The 21292-nt window shown below is 43.0% G+C and overlaps 1 protein-coding gene across 6 annotated transcripts in view; it reads left to right on the plus strand.

The window, feature by feature from the left end:
* Positions 1-21292, plus strand: part of tenm2a (teneurin transmembrane protein 2a) — a 237722-nt gene that overhangs the window by 98201 nt on the left and 118229 nt on the right. For 2 of the 6 annotated variants that reach the window (XM_049585911.1, XM_049585912.1), the window contains exon 1: positions 18637-19390. The exons of the other annotated variants lie outside the window; for them this stretch is intronic. In XM_049585911.1, the coding sequence (XP_049441868.1) occupies positions 19339-19390 (52 nt within the window). In that variant the 5' untranslated portion in view covers positions 18637-19338. Of the gene's footprint in view, positions 1-18636; positions 19391-21292 lie in introns of those variants that run through there. 6 annotated transcript variants of the gene reach the window in all.

Raw genomic sequence — 21292 nt, forward strand, 5'->3', positions numbered from 1 at the left:
ACCCTTTCCATGGCTAAGCCAAGTATCAGTAGTACAGGCAGTGGAGCTCAAGCCCAGGGAACAAAGAAGTACCACTTACTTTGGATGTTTATCAGCTGTTTGGTGGTGCCATTTTCCTGCTGTCTTGACTTTGCAAATTGCTGCATGAGGAGTGTTTTAGTCTGTCCTCACTTATCTTTCTCTCTCCAGGTTGTAACACTGAATGCATAGTCCACTTTATGCAATGGCGCACCTGTCCCACCTGTTACAATCAATAGTACACCCCGGTCACTTTTACACCTAATCAATGGGTCAGCCTAGCCCACCCCGGCCTCTGTCCCCAGTGGTCCCTTTGCAAAGTCATAACTATCTATTTTAGAGCAGACAGCAGCAAGTCACTGTGATCAATAACAATGCATACAGTCCTAAGCTGATCTTTGAGATCAGTTGCAGGGCCACTTGAGGCATTTCAATAGATATGTACGAACCGTATACTGACAAATTGGTGGCCGTGAGGCAAAAATGTACCATTACCGTCTGTTGAAACATTAGACTCTGCCGTGCCCTTGTGCACAGAGTGTAAACAATCACATAAATAGCAGCCAGTTTCAAGTAAAAGTAACCTGAAGACCAGAGTTGCTTTAAAATATTAAAAACAGTGTCTTTATATCTATTTCAGCAACACTTTGCAGGATTACCACACCACTAAAGAGCTGGTGATGATTGAACTCCTATACTGGGGATTCAGAAAGGCTGCCTAAATCCTGTTAAGATCTTCCCTGCTACAAGATTTCCACACTAACAGTACTCCTTTCAGCGATATTATATAAAATACTTAAGGATACAATGCAAAATGTAAGGCCAGGTTTGGGCCAAGACTCTCTCTTACTTGGTAGAATATACCTGACAGGGAAGTGCTTCTCCAGTGCTAGATTCAGGACTGCACGTCCAATATGACTGCTGTTTAACAGGGTTTTACTAAAATGGGGTTTTTGCCATAATTTTCAACTTATTTTACAGTCTGGACTCACCCTTAGATCGTCAAAATACGCTGCTTGGGCAGTGTCCCTGGCATTACAATAATGATGCAGGGGCACGGTTTAGCGTCTGTGTGAGACACACTGGCTTTCCACGGACTCCCCTGTAAACCCACTGTCATTATTAGACGCTCAGAGCAACAGATGTAGTTTAAAAGGCATTGAAGTCCACTAAGCATAAGTGGAGGTGGATTGGTCAAACAAACATTGGACTTTAACCCAGGAGAGCAATGTTGAGAACAATAAATAACAACGTCTGTTGCTGCATTTATGCCACTGACATCCAGTGTTTTTTAGTGACATGCCTCTGCTTCCAGTCAGCTTTATGACACTCAAAGACAGGCATTTCTCAACGTCATGCTGCTGCCATTCGAGCTGTGTTTTTTAGCACTCAAATCCAGGTGATTTTTGGCATCTGCAATCTTTTCCTTATGATAACTAAGTAGTTTTGTTTCAAAAACCTAACAGCCAACCCCCTCTGCATCAAGATACATCACAATAGCCTGCCCTCGGGGTCATTTCAGTAACGCACAGAGCTTTTGGCCAAGTGGCAAAATATGACGAGTAGGACCACTATCTTTAAAGGTAAACTATGCGGAAATTGTCAGTTACTGTTTGTAAAGACAACATTAAAACTCAGCCCTTCATTCCTACAGTGTTTGTACATATAGCCGCTGTCCTATTGTAGGAATGTTACATTTGTTGTAATGGAAAAGTTGATACTACAGCAAGCTAACTAAGCTAACCGCCAACGTAGAAAACAGGCCAAGTCCATGTGGCTCTTTATCTACCTCTTCTCCTTGAATGCTCATCAACAAAAGTAAAAGTGAAAGCCAAGCCAGATTCACTCTCATTTTGGAGCAAGCTTTGTCTGCTTGGCATTTTGCCTCATTGTATTTGCGGGGTTTTTTTTAGCACTTTGTCCACAATTCTTGTACATTTCTCTTGGAGGCATGCTGCCATTACCTGGTCGCTATCTTTTTATAAAGTCCCAACCTTATGTGACTGTTGTTGTTGGCTGGGGACTACACTCACATAAATGTCTTGGATGGAGACGTGGATCATAAGTGGTGATTAAGAGGGATTACTTTTGTCTATACTTTTTTTTTCCCAGGAAAATCCTGCACAGTATACCTTTAAATGTTACTTTAGCCAAGGGAACAAATGAATAAAATGCTCATTAACAATAACCTTGTGGTCCAGCTCATCACTTACAGTCAAGGTGGGAAAAGCCTTTATATCCTCATCTAATATGGCTGCTAGTCAACAGGGTTTGACCGAGTTACGGCTTTGCCATTACTTTTTAACTGATATTAATTATCTTTAAATGTAACTGTATTCGATCCAACAAATTAATAATTGCCAATTAACATTACAATCACATTGCTCAGCACAGCAGCTATTGTCAAGGTGGGAAAAGCTTTTATATCCTCATGTACTTTTACAACGTGCTGCTCTAGAAACAAATCACATATTTTATGAGCTGGACATTGAACATATCATTCTAATCACACCGGTCAGTTTTGATGATATTGACACTTTGAGTCACTCTGCCACAGTCATCAAGTAACTTTTTGCTGCACACCTCAGCAATGGACTGAATCAGAACGATCCACCCAGATCAATATTAGTATGCTCCAGTCTCCTCTGGGTGTAATTAATGCAACCCAGCCCTCTGAACCTATTAAAAATGAATTGACCAATCGCAGATCAGTAGACTGCTATGGCCTCTGTGTTTCTATCCAAAGACAGAGGAGACATGACATTGCTAAGTATGACAATGAGGATAAAAACACAGTGTGAAAGTCTCACGGCGTGTCTTTATCTTTTCAGTGTAATCCAATTTTCAGTCTCAAGTCCTTTTTGTTTCTTGTCACAAGTCTACATATTGATTTTGCTTACTTTTGATGCTGGGCCTCCTCTCTTTCTTCCTCCATCTCTCAAGCCTTTCGGGGGCGAACAGCATTGTGAGTTTCCTCATCAATGAAGCCGACCTGAGGTGCTCAGATCACTCCAGCAGCAGCACTTATTTGTCTGCTGCCACAGGACATTTACAGCGCCTGGCTACTGTTTGCTTTTTAACCATATTCTATTCTTTTTTTCTCCTCCAAAATAACTCCCTCCCCCTCGGTCTTCAACTATTCATTCTCACAGAGCGTGTGTGTTCTTGTGAGCCGTGAGGAGGCAGAAAAGCTATATCTGGCCCTATCAGAGTGGAAAATGTCAAGAAGCGTTGCAAAAGAAAGATCTGTGTGTCTTTGCTCCGTAGGTTCACCTGATCTTTCAGCCTTTTACACTGCCAATATCTCAGTATGGTTTTTTTGTTTTTTTGTTTTATTGTGCGTGCACATGCTAGTAGCTCAATCACTGTTTTTTTGTTTTGTTTGTTCGTGCCTAAGTTTGCGTAGGCATGCATGTCTGCGAGTTTGAGTCAAAGACAAGTGTTTGACTTTTTGAACACATTTCATTTCTGCCTTTATTCTCCATTCTCTCTTTCATTGCTTTTGTTCCCCCGTCTTTTAGTTCTTCACACGTCTGCTGGATCTGTTCACTGTTTTTTCCACCTAACTAAAATTCATCATGAAAGCATCCCATGGCCCTCTGAGGCCAAATATAGAAGGCAGCATCTTTTATCTGTTTTTGTTTTGTTTTCAGTTCATTTTCTCTTTTCCGTTTTTTTTAATTATTTTTCTCATATATATATTCTGTGATTATTTCACTTGGACAAAGTTGCAGTTATAGATTAAAACAGGAGTAGCATGTCTGTAACATCAGTCATGCTGGCACAAGCTTTTGAAGTACTCTGGCACACACAGTGTTGCACACAATCTATACACACATATAAACTCTCACACACACACACACACACACACACACACACACACACAGATGTCCACATACATATGCACAGAACCACACATACATCAGTTAACAATTAGCTGTAAGAGTGCTTGACTCTGTATGTTAAGGACCCATCCAAAGATTGGTGGTGTGGGATGAGAGGTATGAAAAGTGAGAGATTACTCACCCTTTCCAATACGCCCACGCACACACACACACACACTCTCACACACACACACACACACTCACCTCTTTCCCTCGTCTCTCGCCCTGTCTCTGTCATGTGATTAAAAACAAAATCCTATTTTGCGTTTTAAGGCCCACACATTTACACTGTGACACAGCGAGGTGCACATTATGAGTCTAACTAGCTCTGTAGCAGTGTCACATAGCCAAGTCCCTGCCTAATCAGGCCACTTACACACACACAAACACACATGCACGCACTTTGCAGAGGCCATGTGTTGGGATGGTGATAGAGGGTTGGCAGTTGGCAGACAGACAGCAGACGCTGTTCTTCGACATCAAACGTCTCAGAGCAGAATCTCACTTTCATGCCTACTCTCTCTCTCCCTCTCTCTCTCCCTGTCACACACATACACACATACCGTCACGCACGCACACACAAACACAACAACGCACATTTCCTCTGATCTTGCTGCCAGAACTCAAAGACTTGGAAGGGCCAACACACACATACACGAGCAAGCACATACACACAGACATATACCCGAGCTGTAAAAAGTGAATTAAATTGCATCAGCCATTGTTTAAAGCTACTCTGTGAGACATAAGTACAAGTTTCATGTGTGGCTTGAAAATGATTCAAACTAGTTTTTCACCTTTAAGACTGAATCCTCCCAGGCATCACGATCTTATCTGTCATGATGCTACAGACAGACACACACACACACAAGCACAAACAGGCTAACATGCGGTAAGCATACGTTGCGTAAGTAAAACATACGTGACAGGACATTAAATCAAAGGGCTAACAGATAGCTTCTTTGCATATGACATCACACATCAGTGTGCTGTCTAGACGGAGGATGGGCCCCTGGAGGCAAAGACTACCAACAATGCACAAATGTTTATGATTTGCTCACTTTGTGGCTTTTCCAGTCTATAAAATTGGGGACGTTAAGTTCCAAAAATAGTAGGACATAAAGGAGAGGAGCGGAAAAAAATTGCAGAGAGACAAAGGCAGATGCGGATAAAAAACGTCCATCTTCTGTCTGGGGGAGTGGAATTGACTTATTTCAAACGTAAATGACAAAGCGTTTTGTAAAACATGCCTCAAGTTGGATGCTGGTAAAGCTGTCAGTGTTTTTAGCCACAACCCAGATTTCGAACAGCATTTCACCAGACCTCTTAGAATGGTTGACCTAGCACGTAGAAAATAATAGCTAAAGTTAGCATACGTTACCTAGTAACATTAGCCTAACAGCAGCACATTCATGTACAGGGTTAAAATATAAAAGACAGTTTCATTAAAGCATATTTACTTACCCGCCCCAAAACAAGATGGCATTCAGTTGTGGACCCAACCACGCACAATATAGCGATAGTCCAGTCATATCAGTAAATTTTCTGTTTGTTTGTTTTTTTTCCTGTGTGTTTGTCTCCCTTTGTAATCGTTCTATGCCCCCTCTCTAAATTTGGAAAAACTTTTCTGCTAATCCACGAACACAGTGCAATTGTAATACTTAGTGTGATATGCTTTTTGCTGCTGAGTTTGTTGACTTTTGCAGGGGTTGAGAATTGATTAACTGATCTGTTTGTGATCAGATCGACAGATTAAATCAGAGAAGCCGCTGCTCCAGACATGAGTGAAAGTAAACTTTAAGATGCAGTGCTGAACCATGTGCTGAATCTTGTGTGCGATTTCCACAAGAGCGCAGCCAGTTTCATCTAAAGTAGGTTGAAAAAACAACAGACAACACCAAAATGAGAGCCATGTTTTTCTAAGAAATAGAGTGTTCTATTTCTATATGAATGAATGAACATTTACTACAGTCACTTCTACTTTCACTGTGTCTGGCCTTCAGCGGCTCCATCTGTGCCCAGAGTACACTCTGCACTCTGAAAGTGTGGTGCTCTGAATAACAAAACAGTATATATATTCCAACAGCACTCCTGAACAGTCAAGCTCCAAAAACAGGAAATCAATATGTGATGGCAATTATTAATATTATGTCACAAATAAATGAATATGTGGGAAACCCTGAAAAACCTGAATAAATATGTAGGGCAACATAACCAATTCAGATGCATCTCAACAGGGCACCAGGGGTCACTGGGTGATTTAATAAATATTGAAGTGATATATTAAAAATGCTGTGGCCTTCACTCTCTAGATCTCAACCCAAGTCAAGTCTCCATTATCCAAATCCCAAGTGAGGAAACATCTTTTGTAAGGATAGAGTTCATCCTTCCAGTAGAAATCCAGAGACTTTAAGAAATTGTGTCAAACACTGAAGCTTCTCTGTTGGTTTATGGAAGCCAGAAACAAAGGGTGTGTACAAAGGGTGCGTTCACACCCAACCTGTTCGGTACAGTGAAAACAAACTCTGGTGTGTTTGCCCGTTTGGTGCGGTTCTTTTGGGCTGGCACGAAAGCTGTTAGTCGAGCTCAAACCAAACAAACCCGACAAACTAAACAAGCCAACCAAAATGATCTGAAAAAGTTGGCTTTGGCACGAATCTAATTGGACTCTTTTCATCTGTGATGTGAAAGCAAAACAAAGCAACCAAAGGATTGTTTGACTTTAGAATAAAAGTTAAACTATTATTAAATCCATTAGCTGATCATGTGAGGGAATCAATTTGAATAGACAATCTATATAATTACCCCCTTGAAATATTACAGAGCATCTTGTTGCCATCCTGTCCCCACGTGTCTATCATTAGTCACGACATGAGGTCCGGTTGCAGTCTTGACTAATAATCTTCATAATCAGTTATTTCTTCATGTTCTCTTTGTGACACCAGTGGAGATAAATATACACACAAAGTGCAGTTAATATCTATGACCGGACATTGATTTTCTCTCATTGCTCCATATAGTTATGATGCATGATGCAGGGTGACAGTCTCCAAAACTGTCCAATCAATGAGTTACCTGTCTGTCCTTATGACCATGTTAACAGGATCATTGCTGCTGTAAAGAGCAACAATGTTATTCAGAAGTGAGACAGCAAACTGAGACACTTCCTGTTGTTTTTTTCTTTAATTAATGTGGCTATTTCAATGAAGATCGACTAGTTTAGAAATGTAAAGTTTTCTTGGTTAATCAAATTAGACTTTGGTATCGACTCCATTACAGAGAAAACAGCAGAAAAGAATTGAGAGTGATGTAAACGTCTTGATTAAACATCGGCTTGCCTCTGGCTGAATAATGTAAAGGTCTCTCTTATCGGTGATGGATGAATGGTAACAGACAGTGATAGAGAGTGGACTCAGACAACAGACAAGATGGAGAGATATCACGTAGATATGATTGATAAGATGAAAAGTGATTCATCGACTCATCTTGACCCTGCGAGTGCTGCAAATCGAGCCACGGGGTGGCAAGCCGGCGAAGGTGAAATTGACTCCTCGCGTCTTTAGAAAGTTTAGAGGAGGACTTGATTTTCTCGTGAAGTAAATCTGAGCCAGAGGAAGTGAGCAAACCTGCGCACAATGCATTTCTGTTTATTGAGCGTCATGGCATCCATGTCATCGCATGGGAGTGAGCTTTAGCCACTTGTACACACACACACACACACACAGTACTTCCGCGTGTACATCATATGTGCACAACCACCCACAGATTCACTTTATACACACAACTGCCTTCACCTTGACAGTAGGCTGACTTGAGATGCAGTATTGATTCAAAGAGCAGCTGCACTTTGTGCGTGTGTGTGTCTATGTGTAGGTCGAGGATCGGGCCATATTTATTCGATGCTGTTTGCGTGCTTGTTTTCATGCACGTGTTGTGTTTGTAACCGGCCTCTCCTCTGGAGAAAGTTGGTCGGCCCCTCTGCCCTTCAAAGTCATTTGGAATTCATCTGCAAGCCTGACCCTGACAGCTGTTTGTTTTTCCTCTCCGGAGAGAAGAAGAGGAATGGAGGGATGGCGAAGGGGGAGGAGGGTGGGCGGTTAATGAGTGAGAAAGTGATAGATATCGGAGGGGACAGAAGAAGAATGGAAGTGGGAACTTGGGTGGAAAAACTTGGGCGAAACATTGGAGGACTGTTTCTATTCCCGCCTTAGTGGTCTCAGTGCTGTTTGGCTTGTTGAGCATTTGAGACACACAGGACAATAAGTGGTGCTCTGAACGACTTCCATTAGTATCCCTCATAGACCACTAGCTTGAATGTGTTGAATCTGTGCAGCGGCATGAATGCAAAGCAGGGCGAGACAGCTCAGATAAAAGGACACAAGGCTCTGTGAGCAATCCCCAGGTGTAAATATAGGTTTTTGATAAAAAAAAAAAAAAAGTCAAAGTTTACAGTATAAGTGTGTCATCTGGGATCAGCGCAGTAAAAAAAAAAAAAAAAAAAAATTTAAAGCCTCTACAGCTGAGTGTGGTGAAGAGGAAAACCCAGTGGGATGGAGAGGTTTTGTCTTTTGTCTGTGCTGGGTGTAGGTGTAAGCGGATGAGTAAATGGACACAGAGGAGGAAGGAGGGAGGAAGGATGCTGGGAGATGATGCCTGGCAAACGGCGGAGAACAACAGCTCCGAGAGGGGAAGAGGAAGAGCAGGGGAGTCGTAGGTGAAAGGAGAGTGGGAGGAGGGGATGAGAGGGGAGAGGAGACTCGTGATTGGATAAATGGGCAGAGAGGAGAGGTGTCAAGGGAGAGGTGCTATCCTATTTTTACACCTCTCCTTCTGGGAGCCCCTATTCTCTCTATCTATCCATCATAATGACAGAAACCCCCCAAACTCACCTGTTTTCCCCTTTTCCCTCCCCCTCTCCTACTTTTCTCTCTCCGCACATTCTACTCTCCTCTTCGAGATTTCTTCTTTCTATTAGGAAATTTCAAGGGTGTAAATGAATTAATTGACTGTAGATTCTGCAGGCCTCTCACACTGAAATTGCTTATTGACTAACAACTATTTTAAGCATGCACAATTCACTCAGACAGTGAGCTCGCACACACACGGGCACACTCAACATTTAACATGGCTCCCTCCATCCAAGGCTGATTCCTCCTCTTACAAGTTCTGTGGTCTTCCTTTGCCTTTGTCACAAGCAATTAATTTGGCCATAGCTTGTGCGTATTGATCTGTGTGGCATAGGCATTGTAATCTATTCAGTCTGGTAAAGAGGCAGCATTCATGCCCAGTAAAGAGCCAGCAAAGGACAACACGTTTTCTTGCTGGAAATCAATCCCTCGTTCCCTGGGAAATACATGCATGCTTTCTTACAGATCTTAGCCAATGACTGTGTGTGCATAATTTTGCTTTTTGTCCTCAAAAATAAAGCGAAATTATTGACTATTATGTTTGTTTATGAATGGACACAAAAACTTTTCCTTGAGCCCAGAATTAGAGAATGTATGTGTGTGCTTTGGTGTCACACACAAGCTTTTCTATTTGTTTGTACTGTGCTGTTTACTTACCCATGACAGGTTTGTTGCAGCCCCGCTTGTGTGTATGCTCTTTGTTGGAGTCTGATTAAATTCCCCATAGAGGGATTCATCATCTTTAGCAGGCAGAAAAGAGAAAATTACAAGCCCATCAATCCTCGTGTTTGATCTGGCTCTCCCTCTTCTCCCTCTGTGTCTTTTGCCTTCTCTATTCTATGTATCCAGGCTTTTATTTACCCGCTTCTCCTCGGGCCCACCATGTCTGTGATGTTGGGAGGTCATTTGTCTCTATGTTAGAGCTGTCCTGTCCCCTGCTTTTCTTATCGGGCTCCTCCGAACCTCTCGGCATCCTCATCATCATCCAGATATGTGAACATGCTGAGATTTGGTCGGCCGGTGTCTCTTGTATTCATGTTTCTTGTATTTCTTTTCTCTTTTTATTAGGGGCATTCATGTGTGGCTGTGTTGAGCCCACGAGTAAATTTATACGCTTTCACCTCCAGGAAACCAGAAAGGTGCTATTCATCAGAAAAGCCAACATTTTGTAACAATCATTGGAGCTGCGAAATTAATGTTGTGTCACACACAACTGCTCGACTGTGGTCAGGAGTTCAAGGCACTTTGTTTTTGAGCCAACTACTCCCAAGTTGTGGCAGTTCTACCCGTTTGCCAATCAAAATAACAAAGGCAGGATTTATACTCAGTCCAGTCCCCATGAATCTCAGCCACTCACTTGCTGGAGTTAATTATCTGTTACGTGATTGCGCATAGATGATTTCAATTAGCAACAATAAGGATCTCATTGGGTGCGTTCCCATTCACCTGCATACATATTTTTGATTTGTGCCTAAAAAAACCTGAGAGGGAACACCAAAACTTTGAAAGAATCTTGATATATTGCAAAATAGTTCTTATGCTTGGGGGAGTTGGAAATGTTGCTGCATCGATAAAAGATAAAAGATAAAAAATGTGACTTAGTGCAATGAATACAGATCAATCCATCCGTCTATTTTCTGTAACCACTTATCCTCTTAGGGGTCATGGGGACGCTAAACTCAATCCCAGCTGATTTTGGGCGGGCGAGAGGCGGGGTACACCCTGGACAGATCGCCAGAATAGTTGGACATACACAGACGGACAACAACATGCTCACATTCACACCCACGAGCAATTTAGAGTCACCAGTTAACTCAACCTGCCTGTCTCTGGACTGTGGGAGGAAGCTGGAGAACCCAGAGAACATGCAAGTGCCATGCAGCCAGCCAGTGGGTTTGAAACCTTCCATCTGTGAGATGACAGTGCTAACCACGTCTCCACCATGCTGCCCAGTGGAAACAAATTCATTGTATAAATAATGACACACACAGGACTGTTGCCAGAGCTCTAAGAGCTCATAGCTGTTATATTAATTGTTTAAAACTCTCTATGTTCAGTGTTCTCTCTGTTAGTATACATCCATTGTTTTCCTTTGTATAAGGTTTGACAGGCGCTTTTTATTATGTCATCTTGTTGTGCCCTCTTCTGCTGTGGCACCTTACTGGAAAATTAGGACCACCTACTACTTATCTCCATGAACCTACTCCCAATATTTGCATAACAATGGTGGATGGAAATGCACATATATTTTACATTTTCTTTTGCCAATTTGTTGAGCATTTGGTTAAAATTTGGATGGGAACCAAACTAGTGTGTGTACTCTTGTTGCTGGGATTTGGTTTTGAGTTTGTTTACAATGCTCTATGTTGATTACTGAGATTTAGAAACCATATCATGTTATTGTGGCAAATGTTAGATATCAGTAGGGCTGTAAAGATCCATCAATCTGGATTAATATATATATTCGATGTTCAACGATCCCATATCATCTGTGCAAAGTGAAAACATCGATCTACATCGTCATGCTTTTATTTTGAAGGTCTGTGTCACCGTCAAACAGCGGCAGGCAGATGGCATTCAGCTGAGAGAAAGAGGATAACGGTATTCAATCGGGAATAATTAAATTATTTTGTATTTCAGAGAACATACAGGTCAACAGACAGAGCACATGGAGTGTGTAAACAATACCTTTACAAGATAAAACATGACATAATGTAACCCGCCTGGACAGGCATCTCACTCCGCTAACTTCTCACTACAGCAACATTAGCATTAGCATTAGCATTGTTTCAACAATGTTCGGCTGAAAAACCGTGCATGCAGGCTGAAATTTAACCAAGCTGTTCTGTCAGGGAAAGAGTGACTAACACCAACGGTGAGTAAGAAAATTATAACCTTACATGTAATTTGTTGAGCTATGAGAAGAGGAATAAAGTTCGCTAGCCGCTAGGCTAAATTATAGAATGTTAACTTCCTTAAGCTAGCAATGGTGACGAGCAAAAATCAGTTGTCTTGTCTCTGAAACTTGGCAGTTATTACTGATCTGAATATTATTATTCTTTTGTTGAACAATGTTGTTGTTAGTCCATGTTTTATGGCGGTTGGGAGAATTTTGCTTTCAGGGCTTTAAGTCAGATAGCTGTGAAGTTTTAGGAGAATGATGGTTTGGGAAAAAGAAAGCAGAAAAGAAAGGTGTGGCAGCTTCTTCTGTAACAGACTCTGTTATATGGGCAGGTAGTATTGTCTCATATCGATCGCAGGCCCATGAATCGCATCGAATTGAAATCATGTTGTGACAGACCTTGTAATATTAGCAAGTATCATATCATTGTCTAAAGAATCGACATAATATTGTATATTGTATTTACATCCCTTGATTTCAGTGGTGGCAAGCAACTAGGTACATTTGCTCAAGTGCTGTACTTAAGTACAATTTTGAGCTACTTCACTTTAGTATTTACATTTTATGCTACTTCATACTTGTACTTCATTACATTTTCGGGGCACATATTGTATTTTCACTCCACTACATTCATTTGACAGCTTTAGTTACTAATTACTCTGCAGATACGACAACTAATAAATCATGATATATTAGTATAGGTTAAGGCACCCAGCATTATAAAGCAATTAAGATTAGCTCCACATTTACCAGCTGCAACATCACAGTAATGAACTCATTAATGCATCAGTAATTGTAATTCAGTATTATAATACATATTTTGTGAAATGAGCCACTCTGGACAATGAGTACTTTCATATTTGGTACTTACAGAATATTTTGAGGCCAATACTTTTGTACTTACATATGTAAGGTTTTGAATTCAGGACTTAACTGCAGTAAAAGGTCTGACTACTTCTTCCACTACTGTTGGACTTCATAACCTTTGTGTTTTGTTGAGATTGTCTTTACTTCCCCATCGTTTTGGATACCACACTGCTGTGTATGTGAAATATATAGGCTACAACTTATTTAAATGACCAGTAAGCATTGTTTTTACACCAAGGAAGGACATATTTTTAAATTATATGTTCTAAGATTTGCCAAAAAGTCATTCCTTAGGGAGGTCGGACTCCCCATTAGACCAAACTGTCATAAAACTCCAATAAAATAAATCCCAAGAGTCCATTGAAAGTTGCTGTGCAAAAAGTACCGTCAGCAATATAGAGCATTATGAAAATCCATTATGTTTAACCATGCTGTAAAACTGAAGTATCTGAGACACCAAACAGAACTTCTCAAAATCATATTTATAAGCAAATCCAATAAAATTCTGAAAAGCTCATGAAGTTTTAAGCTGCTAAAATCATGTTTAGTAAGTATATTGACCTTGAGGAGAGGGCCCAGAGCCTCAAGGAGCCCAAACAGAATTAGACATTCATCTACATAGCAATCAAAGGAATCTATTTATTTTAGTCGCCATGATGAATTCCTTTTAAACCAAGCAGTTGGTCTATCTTGGTTGTTTGACAATTATTTCTTAAGCCATCTTCAACACATTGCAGTTATTTATTTATCCTAGTTAAGTCAAAACAGCCATATTCAATTACTTGTTTATTTTTAATATTAGATCAAATATATTTCAAGATTTGATTTTTTTATGTTTATTTATAGCTCTGGTAACCAAACAGCTATTATTCGTGGGTCAGTAAACCTGTCAGTCAATCGATGGGCTGCTTTGTGTGTGCACATGTGTGTGTGACCTGCTCTTGACAATGCGCTTTTGTCAAAAAAGGACATTTGAGTAATCTCGGAGATGTAAAAGGTCAAGACGTGAGGTTCCCCGCTGAGGAGAACACTGTGGAACCAGGACGGCTCTTACGCACTTACACACTGCAAGGCGATAACCTTCTCTCACTTGTCTTGTATTTCACCAAATCCCTTCTTTTGGCATCTCATGAAACACAACCCATCTGTGTGTGTGTCTGGGCTGTTTGCTCAAGTCAAACAGTCAAAAATGAGCGTGGAGATGAAGACAGTTTAGTTGTGCTTGGATGTGTGTCCGTGGTGCGGGGTTCAGAAAGCTTATTTGAATTTGTGAGCTCCACGAAAAATTAGAGAAAGCACTCAACCTCCATACATCCCAGAAATCCAGCCTCAATCCCCTTTTTTGCTTTTTAAATCAGGTTTTAAAAACACCCTCCACTGCTTGGAACGTGTACCAATATGAAGCGTACTCTTTAACATATCAGTACAAACACTATCTTTTCAAACACCAGTGTTGTTTTTTGCCATACTGAGCAAAGGATTTCTCTCTCTTGTTGTCACATCAGCTACAGTATAATGCATGTGTGCCTAGCTTTGTTTTCCATTGTAGTTAAATTCAACAGTGTGAAAAGCCTCCAAAGTCACTTTTGGGAAGAAAAACATCTGCTAAATGGTCACATCTCACTCTCAGAACCATAGCTGAACCAGCCTTTACCTGGTGTGTGCCTCAGCGTGTGCTTTGTGTGCCTGCGCCTCTGTGTGTGTGTGCGCGTTTGGCAGTGCAGAAACCCTGGCTAACCCCCTCTGTGCTTTCCCAATGTCCCGTCTCTGAAGAGCTATGACCATTAAGCAGCTGTTCACTTCTAAAGCCACAAAAAAAAAAAAAAAAAAAAAAATGAGGGAGCTACGAGAATGCAAATGAGTCTCGGTATGCGCCAAAACTTCTCCGGAGGGACACACTGTTAGGTCAGAGAGACACAGGAGCACATACAGTACAGTGCATGTGCTGGCACTCACAGTTGCACATGTACACACACACGTGCAGCTGGGTTAGACTCCCTATTATGTAGTGCAAGGATTCTCCTGAGTATCAAATGATCTTCCTGTAACTACATTTCTCTTGGAATTGGAAAGCAGAGGCTTTAGAGTCCAATACATCTGATTAAACAGACTCCAGGTACAGACTTCTACTGTAACTACCTGTCTCAAGCAACACTTTCCTATTTGTGTTACAGTTTGATGTAGTGCCTCTCTTTTACACTGTAATTGTTTGGTACACAGTCTATTAGGATGTGAGTGTTATTACAAAGAAGGAGAGTATCACGCTGTGCACCAAAACAAGGACATTGTTCTGAGGACACTTCAAATTTGCTCATAAAGCAGCTCCTTTGTGTAGCTGTCCGTGGTGCTGAAACCAGTCTTGAAGGTGAGGCGAGGACAGAGAGTTGGGGTGGTGAGAGGGGGGTGCTCTGTGGTTTTTTTTTTATTTTATTTTTTGTTTTTTGTTTTTTGTGTCACGAACAGCGAGCAAAGCACACTCTCTGTTGATCTCCACGGGCTTGAGTGAGTCGTCCGCTGGATGACTATAAAAATGTAGACAAACGACTGAGAATTTCCACAAAAAAACAACAACAAAGGGACTTGTAGCTTTTGTTAAAAGCACGTTTTCAGCTCCGCTGTAGTGATGTGCAGTCCTCCGATGCTTCCCTCTTTTTCCCCGAGATGTGATTAGTGTATAGCGCAGTCAGCCTCTGGGTAATGAGAATATATGGTGAAAGGTATAAAGCATTTGATGTTATTTTTTTCTGCACCTTAGTTTTATTTATACTCAGACTTCCAGAAGGCCGACACAAGTCACTCTTTGCCCTGTGGATAAAAAGAAATATGGGGGATTTTTTTTTTTTTTTGCTTATGGAAGTTGGCCTCTTTGTGTTCAGGTGTGTGCATGCGTACTCCTTGTGCTCCCACCCTAATAAGAGCTTAACCTTATTAATCACATTAGTGTGCTGGGGGTGGCTCTGGCGACACTCAAACATGCTTGCGCCGACACACAGACACACACTCAGACATGCGCACACAGGCAGAGGCATGTCAATCTGTCATTAGTTAATAGCTCATTAGCACAAGGTGATTAATTACTCTGGCAGGGTGTGGGTGTGGGCAAGGATGGGGGGGTTGCAGGAGGAAGGAAAAGGACCACAGAGACTAGAAGGCTTTTCGCTGAGGGAAGGGAGTGCGAGATGGGGAGGGGGAGAGAAAATGGCAACCTCTCCTAGCTTTCCATAGAGCGGTTTTACCGTTATCGATTGCGAATGTTGAAGGCTACTGCAAGGGGCCACTCATGCATGCGTGTGCGCATGTGTGTGCGTATGTCTTCTCCTGGCAGTGTTTTGCTGGGCTGTGTTTTTTCTCCGTGTCTCACGGGGATCAGCTGTAAAGGTTAACTAGTCTTTTCTTAAGCTTTCAGCCTCATGACAAATGACCATGTTCAACCCATGGGGGCACCTTATAGCACACCTTCTCTCTCCATCTATTCCCCTCCCTCTCCCTCCCTCTCCCATTCACCAGCTCTACCTTGGTGTTTCACTTCAGGAGGCAGGTAGAAGGAGGAGAAACACGGGGAGGTAGGTGGATGGGAACAGGCGAGAGTATGAGGGGAAAAAAGAACAAAAACTGTCACTGAGGGAAGAAAGGAACACCGAAAATTTGAAGAAATATAAAATAACATGCTAGGAGTGTATGAATCGACAGCTGGCAATTCAAACTGCCTTGTCTGAGTTTGAGAAACCCAACATTAACCTAAGAGTGTAATAGCAAGATAAAAAAGAGATGGAGAGTAAATCTGCATAATAGGCCTAATAGGCGGAGGGTTTAACTTCATCTTATACTGTTACGTGATACTTGTTCACCTTAGTCTCTGTGACCTTTCCATATGCTCGCTTTTATGTTCCTTTACCATGTCCTTCCCTTTCTTCTTCTTCTTTATATCTTTTTCATACAATCACACGCCCTCCATACTGAAGTACGGCAGGCTGAGTGGCCTCTCCAGAGAATCACGTGGAGTGGAATCTTCTGTGTAGCCCACATGTACACCGAATATATATATATATGGTTATACAGATGTGCCAGGTATAATGATGCTGAATGGCATTGATAAATAACCTGCATGAGAAAATGTATCACTTTGCTTTCACATGCGTGTGCGTGCGTACATGTGTATATGCGCGGATGCTCATGTGAGTGTGTGTACGTGCGCATGATGGAGTATTACAAGGTGTTGTCAAGAAAGCAATTTGTTTCTGTCTCAGATGGGTTTTTTTTTTTTTTTTTTATCATGACAAATCGACATGAACCTCATCTAGAAATTTCAGCGTCTCCTCCCGCGCTCCCGCTGATTCTACCTACGCTGCACTCTCAACTTTAATATGATGAAGTCATAGCCGCAAAGCAACCCCCCGCGGTTCTGATCTGCGCATACATATGGGTGAGCAATGCCAGTGTGCGTGCTCGCATATGTGTGTGCGCGGCGGGGTGCCACGGACGCACTGTGTGCATCTGAGACTCGTTGAGGATGATAGATGGCGTCTGAGAATGTCACATGAAGAGGTAGAAAATGAGGCTGACAGCGGTCCTCTGGAGTGGTGGCTCAGGGGTTGGCCTTTACCGCTCATCTCCTCCTCCCTCTTCTCAACAGTACACACTGCACTACACACACCTGCTTTGTGTCAGCCGTAGCCTTTCCTCTGCACAGCAGCTCTGTGAGTGTGTGTATTGTTCTCTCTCGCTCTTAGATCACTGTCTGCTTTTATTTGTATGCCATCATTCTCCTAGTAACCTTGATCATCCACACTTGTTTCACAACGAGCAAGAACGGAAAAAAAATCTTACAATTAACCAGCTTGAATATATTCTTAGTTATGTCGAATTATGTCTAAACGCACGCTAAATGATGAACAGCTTTAGAGATGCGAGTCTGTCTGAATGCATAACGTCTAACGAGTGGCTTAATTGATGTGTCAAATGTATACTGAATGTTGATTTATGTGTTCAGTAATGTAGGGTTATGTTGATGAGCTGCAGATGACCTCAGCCCCTGTTGGCTGATATGTGACAAAGATGTCTGCCCTCTGCTGGGCACTGCGAGGGCCTTCACTCACCTGGTAACCTGACACCTGAGCTGGTGGCAGGAGTCTCTGAGGGGACAGAGAGAGAGAGGGAGAGAGAGGAAGACAACTTTATATTACAGCAGCTTAATTTAGCTAGCTTGATAGCTCCAGTTTATCCTTGTTGTTATGTCAGAGGACAAAATAATTTATCATTTATCTGGAATGGAAGATGATTTATCCTTTGCTTTATGGCATTTGATGTTTTGTTCCAGGGCAGAGTTTTGTCAAAGAGGCTGCTCCTGTGGCTGCCATCCTCCTGCATTGTTTGACATTGTTCTTTTCCTGTTTAGGGACATTATGTGAGCGTAAGCGCGCCCATGTGAGATCTGACATATTACTGGCTTCATCGCCGCAGTGTCCTCTGCCCTTCCTCCCTCCCTCCCCCTCCTCCCCGTCTCTGCTTCGCCGCCCTGTCTTTTCTCCTTTTACCCTCAACCCCGTCGTCCCTCTCCTTCCCACCTTGCCTCATCCCTTCCTCTCCTCTCCTCTCTCTCGCCACCCACTCCCTCGCGCCTCCTATATCTCATTTTATCCCTTCTCCGCTCCCTTTCCCCTTCGCCTTTGATGTGCATGCTTTGTCACATTCCCATGATTCTGTCACTCTTTCACTCTCCAGCGCTTGTGGGCTCCGTCGCGTTCTCCCGCCCTCATTGCAACCTCCTCCTCCTCCTCCTCCTCCTCCTTCTGTCTACCACTACGCTCTCCCTCTTTCACTGTCTCACCCCTACCCCTTTTCCTCTTTCCCTTTGGCTCATTCGTTAGCTCCCGCCGTCATCCTTCCTCCCTCTCCATCTCGGTGGTGCAGCGCTGCTGGGAGAGAGAAAGCAAGAGAGAGAGGAGGAGAGGGAGAGAGAGAGAGAGAGAGAGAGAGAGAGAGAGAGAGAGGAGAAGAAGAGAGAGAGAGAGAGAAAGCGCGTGTGTGTGTGTGTGTGTTGAGTCTGCTCTCAGTCTCAGCTGTGGGCAGATGGAGGATGGAGCCGCAGCCACATCTCTCCTTCTCTTCTGCTCTGCCTGCCACAGGCTGAAAGGCACTCTCTTTTTCACTCTCAGTGTCTCCTCATCCATCCGTTCCCCCATGCCTGAGCCGGCCTTGATCTGTGACGGATTGCGCAGAAAGAAGGACTGAGGACTAGAAACAGGAGGGAGACAAAAAGACCTGCAGTCTCAAGGAAAAAAAGGGGGGAAAGCAGTGCAGGGCATTGCGCTCATTGTTTTTTTTCTTCCCCCCACTGGTGTTTTGGTGTGTGGCGTTCGTCTCTGCAGTGCAACAGCTACACGTGTGCAAGTGTGTCGATCCACACGGCGCGAGTTTGTGTGTGTGTGTGTGTTTGTCTCTCGGGCTCCTGCTCTATCTCTCTCCCTCGCTCTCCTCCTGCACGGTGCTCCGGCACTCAGCTAGCGGATTGTGCTTCACAGAGCTCACTGCAAACAGACGGGAGAGGGGAAGGGAAGAACAAGGGAAACAAGGGTGAAGAAGAGAAAGAGCGAGGGAGAGGCGACAGGCAGCGAGGACTTTGACGAAAGGGAGGAAACAGGGCGCAAAAAAAATTGAGAATCAAGAAAAGAGGACTCTTAAGGGAGCGGAGAGGAGTGGAGTGTGGAGGAGAGGAGATAAGGGTAGAGGGTTAATCAGAAACAGAGACAAGTACGGAGCGATGCATCACTCGGGCAACACAGGAAGAACCAAGACCCTCTCTCACGAGACAGGTAAGACCCTCGGATACTTCTTTGTCACGAGTCAGATGGCGTTGTGCTATGTCCTCCCCAGACACCAGTGTAAGGACAATGGAGCGTCGCTGTAACTTGACTATAGCCAATCCTCTGCTGTGGATGGATACACGCTCTAACAGAAAAAACATCTTGAATTATTTCTCAGTTTCTTCCAACATATACATCTTGGATTTTCAATGCCTTGCTGTTATGTAGGTTATATACACATATGGCGGAGCGTGTGTGTGTGAGAATGTGTGTACACGTTGGAGGCGGTGGTGGTGATCAAACGGCATACATCTGAATAGAACTTGGCTTTGATGTGCGCTTGAAGTTATGATTGGCATCTGTGAATGCCAGTATGTGCTGTTCGATTCTGCGTGTCCTCGTGTGTGATTTTTTTTTTTTTTTTTTTTGGTCATTGATTTGAAGTTGGTGCATACGTAAGTGTGCCCTTGTGTGTCCCCCCCCCCCCGAGCTTTCTGTTGAGCACGTTTCAGTTGATGGTAATTACAGTGATTGACAGGTAGCTGATAGGCAAGAAATGGACGGGACACGGGATGCCCCTGTTCCACTTCAATCCATAATTTATTCATACGTGTGGTCCTCAATATTTACAAGGTTATTTCGAGGTATTTGCCTTTCTAATTCAATGCTGATTAATTGATTGAATATTTAGATGTGATTTGATTTCAGAATCAGAATGGTCTGATTTGTTGTGAACTTCCATGTGTGAACGTGCAGGTTATTTGAGAACAGCGGGGGTGGTATTGTGCGCGGTTGTGTTTGACAGAACCGTTTGACCTCAGAGAAAAGGTTAGGTGTGTCTACAGTACGTCTCTGCGTCTAAAACGGTGTGTGTGTGTGTGCTCGTGTTTGTGTGTGTGTCATATAATAGTTGTTTGATTGCTTTGTGGGTGTGAGGGGATTGCTAGCACTCGTCAAGCTAATCAAACAGTTCCCACAGACAATCACAACATGGCACACACCCCTCTCAGCAGCTCTGACACATCTGCCTCCTATCCGAACAAACAGTATGAATTTACAAGCTAGACAGGCGTAATACGGTGGTGTTTTTTTGCTAAAATATAAAGGCAACATTGTCTAAGGAAATACAGGCCTTTCACAAGCTCACACACACAAACTGCCTGAACCGCCCACACTCACACACACACACACACACACACAAAGACACCCACGAATACACACGCACACATCTGTTACACGGATCCGGCCCAGCGGTGGATAAATGTGCCTTTCTGATTGCTGCCACAGACAGGACGTGATTGGCATGGCAGACCAGGGAATTAGCCATGGTTTCCATGGTGACTAATTAGGAGGGTCCTGACTGGTGGGTTTATGAAGACAGATGACAGATCTGTGGTTCACTTCCTGCTTTACAGAGCGGGTGGTCCCATTGGCTAGCGGGACCCCCTGCCATCTGAGACAGACAGACCCTCTGCAGGCCACCTCACACGTGTTCAGCTGTCACCAAACATGCAAATATGGGATGAAATTAAATGTTATCCTGAGCCAGCAGACACTTTTTGAATCCTAGGATTCGTTCGCATGCTGTGCTCGGAAACATCAGTGTGTGTTTTAGGTAACGTTTGTGCGCGTCCCGCCGAACACACACATTTACCGTAACTTGTACTTTAGCTTAAGCGGACTGGTCGATTGATAGAAGTCTAGTATTTCCATATCGTAGTAGCCACTGCTTCAGACAGTAAACACCACATGTGCTCTGCTGTAGGCTAAAAACACTCCAGACGTATGCATATTTAGAGACTCATTCAGAAGACACCCCTTTTTATGTGACAATAAACAAGTCAGACGTGCACACACTCACGCTGATTATCTAGCTATAGGGCATGTGAGAGAGAAATAGGTGTGATTGGG

This window comes from Epinephelus fuscoguttatus, linkage group LG9, assembly GCF_011397635.1.
Source record: "Epinephelus fuscoguttatus linkage group LG9, E.fuscoguttatus.final_Chr_v1".
NCBI classification, from domain to species: Eukaryota; Metazoa; Chordata; class Actinopteri; order Perciformes; family Serranidae; genus Epinephelus; species Epinephelus fuscoguttatus.